This window comes from Apteryx mantelli, chromosome 2 (assembly GCF_036417845.1).
Source record: "Apteryx mantelli isolate bAptMan1 chromosome 2, bAptMan1.hap1, whole genome shotgun sequence".
NCBI lineage: Eukaryota > Metazoa > Chordata > Aves > Apterygiformes > Apterygidae > Apteryx > Apteryx mantelli.
This window is the reverse complement of record NC_089979.1, coordinates 26,854,631-26,865,883: the sequence shown is the minus strand read 5'-3', so window position 1 is coordinate 26,865,883 and position 11,253 is coordinate 26,854,631. Positions and strand designations below refer to the sequence as shown.

General features: G+C 42.0%; 1 protein-coding gene across 1 annotated transcript; it reads left to right on the top strand.

Annotated features, from left to right (window-relative positions):
* The first annotated feature begins 2,762 nt into the window (after positions 1 to 2,762).
* On the top strand, positions 2,763 to 10,009 carry ZNF706 (zinc finger protein 706). Its single transcript, XM_067290375.1, has 4 exons — positions 2,763 to 2,848; positions 5,924 to 6,060; positions 7,260 to 7,367; positions 8,000 to 10,009. Exons 2-3 carry the CDS (start codon positions 5,926 to 5,928, stop codon positions 7,353 to 7,355), a joined length of 231 nt encoding a protein of 76 aa, XP_067146476.1. The 5' UTR covers positions 2,763 to 2,848; positions 5,924 to 5,925; the 3' UTR covers positions 7,356 to 7,367; positions 8,000 to 10,009.
* The last annotated feature ends 1,244 nt before the right edge of the window (positions 10,010 to 11,253 follow it).

Sequence of the window (11,253 nt, the reverse complement as noted above, 5' to 3'; positions counted from 1 at the left end):
TTTCTGCTAACCTGTCCCTGCGCATGGAAATATCCCCTTTGGTGTGACAGATAGGTTTCAGGCACCGAAAAAATTTTGAAAAATTATTTAAGAGTGAATGGTAAATTGCCCTTATTATCTTTATCCTTATTATAGAAATTCAACTGCAGGGGCCTGTATTGTTGTTTCACAATGGGTTCTATTTCCTAACAGTCTCTCTGGAAGTATCTGAACTGCAGAGCAATGATTTGGACAATATTGGGATCCATGCTGTGACCAGGGGCTACAGCACAAAGGGATAAAAGACAAAGCAGTCAGAGGGAAGGTCATGGTCCTCTGTCCTGCAAGGAGATACTTTGTTCTACTGAAAGCAGAAAAAGAAAATTCAGAGATGATCCAGGGCTCAACATGCCTTCAAGAGATCCGCTTTATCTGAAATTCTCTTCCAGCCAGGTGTGTGTGACAACAGGAGCCTAACAGAGCCATATTATAGGGACATAATCCGTGAAAGTGCAGTCTCCAGTACCATAACTAAGGTCAGCGCTCTTTTCCTTAATCAGCATCAGCCAGGAAAAAGGCTACTTTTTCATTTGACAATCTTCTCTCTGATCAAAGAGAAACTCATTCTGAAAGCCACCTGCTTCCAAGTGCAAAGCACAAAGTGCCCACCACCCCCACAGGCCCACAAGCATGTGCACATGCACTTTCAGTACTTTTTTATAGTTGTCTAGTTCCATAAAGTTCAGAATCTATTGATGAGATTATTTTAATGCAGTGTGGATAGCATTGCCCAGATATAATCATTTTCAGTATTGTCAGTTTAATGTGGAAGAGATCGTTGCAAACAGGAATGCTGGAAAAAAAATATAACTTTTTTATCACAGGCTTATGTTTCACTGTCTTAAGAGGTGTTGTCACATCTAGACCTACTTCCAGTAACTTAAGTGTCAGAAATCTGCTACACAGCTCCCCTACAACTGCTATTGTGCTAAGGGCTCAGCTGTAATTCAGAATGATGACCTGAAGCATTCACCATATTGCTTTGGAGATTTTTTGTTTTTCCTCTCACCAGAAAGGAACACTGCAGTCATCTAGCCTGACCCTTTATTAAATGGAAACCAACACCTAGTAATACCACTAGCAAGCATATTACTGTTGCTGTTTTGGCCCTGACACAGAACTGTTTCAGGACTCTAGGTTTATTTTAAAACCACAATTGCTCAAATTGTGGCAATCCTATGTTTGAGCAGAAGACACAGCTGCTGCCTCAGTTTCTCCTTTTTCTAACAGGTGTGCAATTTGAGGAGGCATAGACATTCGGCCTTCCTTTGTGATATATGAAGTTTTGAATACAAAATAAAGCACTGCCCTTCTCTATTAGGCCTGACTATATCTCTATTCATGCAAGCTAGTATCTTCCAAATCACTTACACTGTGAATACAGTCTGCAAACGACTTCCTCTGTGGTCCTTGCCTTACATGCCAAAACAAGATGTAGTGCGCTTTCAACTTCAAACAAATTCTGCTTCTCTCATCTCAAACAGTTTCCTTTTGCTTTCAATTCATTTAAGTTTTTTAGCCTCAGTGTGGGTCTTGTCCGTAAACTGTTATCTGAAGAGGATTTCATCCCCTCTGGGATTCCAGTCTGGCCTTGTCTCAAGCCCTGTTCCTACAGTCCCTCCCAAACCATTTTTCCGGAACCCACTGAGGAGGAACAGATCTTATTTTTAGGCTGCGTCTGTATTCTAAGCACAGAGGAATGTGACTGCGAGCAGAGCTTGCCGGGAAGAGAAGAAATGGTCTAAGGGTATGTGCATACTGCAGTCACAGAAGCGCTGCAGCACAGTGTTAGCGATAGCCCAGCAAATTTTAAATGGTATGAGAAGTAGCTCATTAGAAATCTATCTGCAGCATCGTGGGGTTCAACAGGCCTGATTTCTCCTCATTCTCACAAATAAACTGTCAAAGCTAGGCTATGCATTCCAGGTGTATCTTTGCTACAATGCAGTTATTTCTATGATTGCAGCATTGTCATAACTGCAACCCTTGGCTTTTTCTGAGCACCATAAAGCATAACCATAAGGCTTTATTTTAAAGGGACTTAGCCGATAATGAATATCAGCATGCATCTGTCTCAAAAGGGAGCATAATCTTTTCAGGGCTGAGGAAGAGTTGCTCGATTTAGAATTGCCTTTGTCAGCAGCATGGACAGGATGGTGACTCATAACCCCAGGCACCTGGATGCGTACAGCCGAAACCTTCAGCTCTCGGGGTGAGCACAACAGGAAGCATTCCGCTGTCTGCATCCACAGTCGGGAAAAGCCGGCGGCCCGCTGCAGCCCGCGCTTCGTGCAAATCCCGCGCAGCCGCCACCTACGCCGGCTCCTCAGACCCGCGTGCTGCCCGGGCCCTCTGAGAGCCGCTGCAGGGGCGGTTGCGCTCTGTGCCCACTGCTGCCCCGGAGCACCTCGCCCCGCCGGGGGGCCACGCCGAGGCTCGAGGCTCGCGGCGCCCGCGCCCGCGAGCCCTTCCCGCCCCGCCGCGCCGCCGTTAGGGTCATAACGGCCGCTGGCGCCCCCCCCGCCCCCCCGCGTTATGTAACAGGGAGGCGCCGCCATTGGCCGGCGGGGCCGGACGCGGCGCTGGCGGGGCCGGCTCGCGCCGGCACGCGGGGGCGGGGCGGAGCGTGCGCAGCGCCGGCGCTTCGTCCCCCCCTCCCCCCTCCTCTCGGGCAGGCGGCGGCGGTGGCGGCTGCTGCTGCTGCTGCTGCTGCTGCTGCTGCTGCTGCTGCTGCTGCTGCTGCTGCGGGGCCGCGCGGAGCCTTCCCCACCTGCTCGCCAGGGCCGCCGAGGCCGGACTCCGAGGCCGGGTGAGCGGCGGGGCGGCCCCTCACGGCGCAGAGCGGAGCGGCGCGGCGGGCGGGGAGGCCGCGCGGGCGAGGCGGCGGGCGGGCGGCCTGGCGGCGGGGGCTGCGGCGCGGCGGGGCAGGCCCGGCCCGGGCGGGGGGCGACCGGCAGCGCTCCGCTTCCGGCCCGCCGTGGGCGCCCCCGGGACCGGGGCTCCGCGGCTCGAGCCCGCTTCCCTCCCTCGGCCCCTTCGCGCGCGGCACGTGGCGGCTCTGGCCGGGCTGCGGCGGGCCCCTGCCGGCGAGGCCTGGCCCGAGGGCCCCGGCGCCCCGCGGCCCCGCAGGCCGCGGCCGAGCTGCGCCTTTGGGTGCCCCCCGCAGCGGTGCTGGAGGCGGCTCCTGCGGCTCGTCCTCTCGGCAGCCTGGTCGCCAGAGCTGGGCTGCTCCAGGCTGCTGTTTGTTTCGGGAAGTGACAGCGGAAGCAGCTGTTGGTGTCTAGTTTTAGGACTTGAAAGTATCTGCTGGGGTTCTGGGTACTTACAAGGAAATGAGCCTGTGTGAGGCATTAACATGCTGTAGGTCTAGTCACACTGCGCTGTAATGCATGTGCCGTTGCTATTATGATTCGACTGTAAGTTCTCATGTGTTGGTCTATTCTCGTGCGTTAGGTTTCCTGTGTGCTCACACACTTCTATTTCAAAACACCAGGCCAGTTTGCTGAACTCCTGGAGGGTGTGCCTGATAAAGAAAACGTTTATCTGTGTTGTGCAAATAAAATGCAGCTGTAGCCTTGTAGATGAATTCAGTTTTCTCTTCATAACAAACTTTGGGATAGTCTTTGTCAGTTTGTCAGTATACTCATAGTTCAAATGCTCTTAACTTTCCAGTATTTAGTGCTCTGTGTGTTTCAGTGGCATTAAGTGTATTTTGCAGTATTTAAACACTGCTGATGTTTTGGTCCCAGGCATCATATGAAAGTTGATATTTTTTAAGCGGATGTTTTTGTTCGTATTTCCTTGTTTATGCCTTAACTAAAACAGCAATTGCCCAATACATATGAGCTCAGTGTGACTGAGCTTTTGCAATGTATTAGTTAACAAGCTCTTATCAAGGGACTAAAATACGTAGTAATATGCAGCTGCTTTATTAAAATCTGTTTCTTGTTTGCTGTATCTGAATATATCTTTTCGACCAGGAGCTCTTTGACTCTTGGAGGATTGCTGTGATGCTAATAGAACTCAAATAAATCTACATTTCCTTCTAGTATATGTAAAGCTATTGCCAATAACTATTGTTTCTTTTTTTTAAATGAGAATGCAGCGTTCTTGTTAAGCCCTGCTCTACATAAACAGTGTGAGGCCCTGGCTGGGATGTTTCAGAGTAATAGTAGCATCCACTGAAACTGTTGACAGTGAAACACAAACTGGTATTTTTAATCTATTAACATTTGATGCTGTATCTCATGGAAACTGTTGAATGCTAGAAACTTCATGTATTTCTGTATGCTTAACATTGAAGACAAGAAAACTAATTCTATTACTAGCCATATTAAAGAATAATAGTTATAAAATTACTTGGACTGGTAAATTTTCGCCTAGAGAAATTGATAGGGGAAAGAGGAGGGAACATTCAAGATGTAGCATGATACCTCTACAGAGTTGCATGGTGTGGTTATATACAGTGAGAAAACTTGACTCTGGTCTGAGAGGTGCCTTTCAATCTGTGTGAGCTCTTTGGGGTCAGGACCATCTTCTTGTTTAAGCGTTGAGCACTGTGAAGCTATGTGTCTAGAAATTCTTGCAATAATACTGAGTTTCCAGGTGCAGTTGACATTTCATGAAAATTTCATTTTTATGGTGGTTCAGAGGACTTTTCATAGGTATTCACTGGAGCTCAGTCTTTGTCTAGATAGGCCATTCTCCTTGCAGTGGAAGACTGTTCTTGTGGGAACGACTACATGACAGACCTATTCATCTGTGCAGTATATTTTCATGAAATACCAAACTTGCTGCTAAACTACAAGTTTCATATAGGGACAATAACCAACAAACCAGCTTCCTGGCAACATTAGACTTTACTAGTCGTCCTGGAAACAATGAATAATAGCTGTCCTGTGCTTGCTTCTGGAATCTAGCATTTCCAGGAGAGCCGCACAACTGGATTATGTGTGGGATGTAAGGGACTGTAAGAAAGAGGATAGCTGAAAGTGGGCTGCTGGATTATGTAATCACATTTTGAAGTCTGCTGTGTTTGTGTTCCTGAATCCTGCCTGACATCTGCTCTGGGGGTGGGATGCAGGCTGGGTTGGATGTCCTAGTAGGCTGCATACAGGTGTCTCTGTAAAATACGTCAATTTGCTGTTCCCTGAAATGTGTAGTATCTCGTTTCTTTTTATGGTGGACCTTCTAATGGCAGGTGGCAACAGGGTCTGATTCCTTTATGCTTCTATTTTGTATGGACTAAGGGCTTCTGATGGAGGCAGTTTTACTCCTTTTTTCAAAAGAATAAATGTATGTAAAGTCAGCTGGAAATCACAGGATGGTCTCCTGTAAAAGCAGCCTTTAATAAAGAAAGCTGGCATGTTGTTCTTACTGTTCCTGATTCCAAAGCAAATCACAAGCCGGTACACCAAAAATGTTTTGATTTGTCTTTCTTGGAACGTGTTTTGGTTTCCAGAAATAAAGGTTGAGTCTTAAGTTTAAGCGCCGCCCCCCCCCCCCCAAAAAAAACAACAAAAAAACCCTAAAACTAAATTTTACTGTACCTGCAGAAACAGAGAATAAGTTTCTATTAACTGCAGAGGAAACAAATTGTTTTATTCATTGAAAACACCTTTCAAAGGTAGGCCTTGAAGCTTTGTAGAAGCAGAAACCTTAGAACGGATTAAATCACTCCAGTGAATGTTTTTAGCAAGATACTAAAACTGGAGGGTCTTCACAAAAAGAGCTTGAACAGATGTCTGTCGTATATGAATTATGGGAGTTGTAGGCCTTATAGAAAGAGCGCATGACTGCTTATGTTCATAGTTATGGCTTCTGAGTCAGCTAGCAGCAGTAGTTTCTCATATGCGTAGACTAAATGTCTTCTTTTTGTTTGTAGATATGGCTCGTGGACAGCAGAAGATTCAGTCGCAGCAGAAAAATGCCAAAAAACAAGCTGAGCAAAAAAAGAAACAAGGACATGATCAGAAGGCTGCAGCCAAGGCTGCCTTGATATATACCTGCACTGTCTGTAGGGTAAGAGGAACTGAAGGCAAACTATTATTGTAGGCAGGGCTTTCTTGCAGCTTATAGCAGAACTTGTTAGAAGATGATATAGTGGAAACTAAGTAAAATACTTCTAAGTGGCTGACTAACTTGTTGCTATAAGCATTTGTATCCATTATGTATCTCATATAAAGTTGTGACTTGTTGACAGATTACTTGGCTGTATTGATAACTTAGATATAAGAAAATCTGTGAGGACACGTGCAGATCTGTTTTGTACAGCTAGTTATCCTGCTTACTGAATTGCAAGGGTCTGCATGTGCTGTTGATGTGTCATATAAAGTTTAAAAGGTTTGAGATCACTTCCTGTACAACCCCAAATGAAAAGATGGTTCCTTTGTGCTGGAACTGGCCTGCCTTGGGATCACTGGTTATTGATGTTGATGAAGAGAGGAAAAGTGTTACTGCATGGTGCTAAAAGCTTTAATGTAGGTGTGGTATACAATGCCTTCTACTAGAATGGGTGACTTGACAAGAGAACAGAAATGTGAGCACTAATGAGACTATACTTTCCTTCTGGCTGATTTCCTGAATGTGCCAGTTTGGGAGCTGAAGGATAAACTTTCATTTTTCACCCAAATAGCCAGTCCTAGAATAGATTTGTCACTTTTAATGTTTTAATGAAGATTCCAAATTAAGGACTGCCCACTTAAGTACTCGTAACCAGCTCTTCTTTTTGTGAAATGGGCAGTTAATGCCTGCAAGTGTGTAGTGGCAATGGTTTTAGTTTGTGCCATGTAGAAAATCAGCCTGTGCTGCATAACTCTTGAGCCTTTTCATAAACAGAATAAATACCTTTCATAAAGATCTGATTGTGAAAAGGATAAACATTTATATTTTTGTGTTAAAAAGGAAAATGGTAAGGAGATAAGTTTCCCACCAAAGCAGCATGTTAAGTACATAAGAGCTGCAGGGAGGTTTCTATTAAGAATAATATTGTTGATGAACATGTCAAAAGTGTGATACTAATGCTTAAAAGTGACTCTGATTCAGAGGTTAAATATTCTTAATCTGCAGCTAAATTAATGGTACTTCTATCACTAGGGCAGTGTAACTGAGGAGATTTAATTTGCTTTACCAAGAAAAAAAAAACATAGTGGGAGAACAGTTTTTGTAATATCATTTAACTCTTATACCGTGCATAAAGTTAAATGTCTCTCTTTAATCAGACACAAATGCCGGACCCCAAGACCTTCAAACAGCACTTTGAAAGCAAGCATCCTAAGACTCCGCTTCCTCCAGAATTGGCTGATGTTCAGGCGTAAAGTTGTCTACAGGTCATTACATTAATTTCTAAATAATAGTCTGAGAAAGTTGTATTATAAATCAGTTTTTTCCCCCAACCAGCTGAGAGTTGGAACTTGCTTCTTTTTCTCTAATATGAAAACTGACTATAGTTTAAAGTTATACCCCTGAACTGTTACACATGAGAAGCAAGCTAATACTTATGTAAGTGAAAGGGCTGTGGTACTTCACTATGTAAGGATGCTGTTTTAAAGGGAGTGAATGTTATTTGAAGTGATTGTTCTTAGTTATAAGAATACATTATTTATTAGTTTTTGCTTTGAAACACTAGTTTTGCTTTGAACACAGTATTTGTAATAAATACAATCTGCCCATTGCTACAAAACATGTAACAGTTGTTTAGCATGTCCAATGATTGAGCCTTTTTTGTTCCTGAAGTTATGCAAGTGAAAGAAGATTTTTCTGCATCCAAGCATAAAATGTTACCTCTGTATTAACTCCTAGAAGAGATTTCCCAATAGCCGGTTGTTAGGCTGTGTCTGAAAAGGTAGTTATAATGAAAAAGGCTGAAATAAGGTAAAAAGTAGTATTACGGTATTTCATTCACTCAAAGTAAACATTGTCTAACAGTTCAGCTTAACTGAGTTATTCTTGTTTTTTATAGGTGAAGTCATGGCACCTATTGACTCTTCTACTGTCAGATCTTACATAACAAACCTGCAGCTGCTTTTCTAAAACTGTTGATCAGCAAAAATGAAGGGGCTACAGAAACATTCATATTTTTATGCTGTTCCCTCTTGGGCTTCATGCAAAGACAATTCTGTGTAAATGTACAGTTGTGCCCTATTTGGAAATCCTGAAAAATCAGTCCATACTTGTTATAAAAAATTTTTTACAATTGTAATTATATTGATGTTCATATTGTGTAAAATAACTCATTTAATAAAGTAGTACTTTGATTTTACAGTATCACAGATTAAATGCTTGTAGAAGTTCTGTTTCAACTTTCTGCATTATCTGCCTTATAAAATCCTAAAAAAGACAAAGTGGAATCTTCCCCATCCTGCCAAAACTGAGCAGTATCATTCCACTGAAAGTAATGTACATTACAGTAAATTAATCTCAAGTGAAGGGAGAAGCTGCTAAGATTTATTGTTCAGTGCGCTGCGTGCATGAACTCAGTCACTAGTGTTCAAGTTCTTGGCTCAAGAGGCAAAGTAAACTCCTTAGAAGCTGCATTAGAATCATGAGACTTCCTTCTACATGTTTTTGTTCTGCATATGAGAGTCTAGTACTACAAGCCATTTAGAACGGGATCCCTTTATTGCAAGGGAGCTTGTTCCTTGGAGTCGTGCACTGGAGAGACTCTTGTTAGACAAGTGATCCTTAATGGCTAAGGAAGCTGAAAGATGATAGAATTTAATGCTTTTGGGCATGGTGACTTGAGTAATGCTCACAAGTATTATATCAGGTTAAAGTAACTCTGCTCTTAGTTGTAAGATTGATTTGAAAGATTTTTAAAGATACTTGAGCAGTCAACCACACAAGCTCCCCTTCAGATGTATCTGGTTATTTCAGTAGCAGCTCTTCAAGAAATATGTAAAGTAGCCAGCTATTAATGCCCTTACCTCACAACCAGCTTAAAATAAGCCTATTGGAATAGAGCCAAAGTAACTAAAATCATATGGCTAGTTTTAGGAAATCAGATGTGATTAAAGTTTCATTGTCAGGAAAAAGCTGGATAATAGCACTCTGGCCAAGAGCATTTGAGAAGCTAAATGTAATTAACCTTAGTGTTCTGGGCACAGTTCTAATCCCAGATGTACAGCACAGAAGTAGTAGAAAACATCTGAATTGTGCTAAAAGGTCTCCCATCCTCTGCGTTTGGAGTGGGCTTGTTTAAGAACTTTAGTTTTAAAGTTACAGTAAGAAGCAATACTAGAATAGCGGTGGTTATTTATTTTGGTTACAATTGATGCAAAATAATTTTGGCAGTCCAAGTAACCCTTGCTTCATGGCAGGACTGTGTATATCTGACCTTCAAATGGCTTCCTGAAATCTAGGACCATAGTCTCAAAGACTCATTCACTTAAAAGAATGCACTTGGTATTTTATTATATAAAGTCAAAGCCTTTGTCCACTTGTTTGCTCTTTAATGAACTACTTCTGTGAGATTAGCTTCCTGTCCTCTTTACTATGACAGTTATCTCTGTAAATACTCACTTTGGCATAAAGTTTCTCTGTATTATAGTCACTCTGGGATAACCTGTATACCACTTAACTTTTATAGATAAAGTTGTTTTCCTCTGGGAGTAATCCACTACTGCACTTGTACACTTGACATCAGAATGTAACTCTTCATTTATTTTTTTATTTAATGTTATCAGTAAGTATATCCTGACAGACTGGCTCCCAGGAGACAAGAAATCTGCTCTCAACCTTTGTGCTGGATGGGGAGGGAGTACTTAAATGTTCCATTGCTGTAGTTTGTCTAAAAATATTCCCAGTGCCAATTGATTAAGGTATCTCTTGCACTTAACTGGTATTTGGTAATCTGATTTTACTTTGGAGAATGTTTGGGATGCATCCCTATAGTTCGATCCTAAGGTGAAGTATATGTTCCTTCCGTTCAGATTGTGTAGCATTAAATAAAAATATTTTGCTTCATAAACAATCTCTCTTAATGAGCACTTAAGAGCTGGAAAGCTGTATCACTTGTAGGATGGATGAATTATGTTAGAATTGTTATATTTTCAAAACTGTATGATGCTCAATTCAAAAATACCATATGAAATGATGTTTTTTATGTAGTAGAAGGCAAGGGTGATCCTCAGTTCAACAAGACCCCTAGTTGCAGTAGTTGTAATCTAAAACAGTAACAAATTAAACCTGAATTGCTATAAAGGCTTTATAAGTATAGTGGGAATGCTATACTAAATGGGGGAATTGTTATCATTTAGAATATTTGCAATACTCCTTGTACCTAAAAGTTCAGAGGAAGGTCTAGGAGTTCTCTATCATCTCTTCCTGATCTGAAGGATGGCACCCTGTTATCTGGCTAAAGACACAGTTGTGCATTGTAATGTGTCTGATTAAAGAGAATTAAAAAACTAAAATGTAAAATGTGATATTTCATGCCTGCTCTTAAAAACAAGTATTACTTCACTTCTAAAATGCATTTTCTAGCTATGGACAGTCCTGGAGCTTGAAGCTGTCTAGAAGGAAGAAAAATAGGCATGGAAAAATTCCCATGTTCTCTTGGGAAAGATTCAGCTTTGTACAGGGACAGCTTTTAGGTTAAGTATTCTGGTATTGTCAGTATGGTTGTCAGCTGTGATGGATACTTGTGGAGCACAATTTTAAAATGTGATTTTTGGACTTTCAAAAGCCTGTATCTCTTCTGGGGTTCTCTTTAAATATCATCTAAAAATAAGAGCAGGACCTACAAGCCTTTGAAAAAAAAATTCTCACCTTAGATCCCAGAAGAAGTTAGTATGTATAATCATGATTAGGTCATCTCAAGGACTACTGAATAATCAGTCAATAAGAACAGCTTTACAATTTGTCTTAATCCAGACTTACTGAGTAAAGTAAAAGTACAGAAACTTGCCTATATCTAAGAAATATTGTTTTCTTGCTATCAAAAAGCTGTGTGAAAAATATGAAATAGAAATGGAAGTTGGTTGCTGTGTAGCCTTAAGGAAATAGTTAGCTTTATACAGTGCTCTCAAGTAGTCCCTGGAGACTATCCCTTTTGGTTATTTGCTGTTAAGCTGAAAACACTTCAGCTCAACTAAAGGTAATGACCAGGGGCTGTTTGCAAACCACATAGTAATGAAAGAATTTGTAGCATTTTGGTTAACTATATAGAACTGTTTTCATGTCTTGATAAAGTGAACGAGTAGGATTTCTTTTATC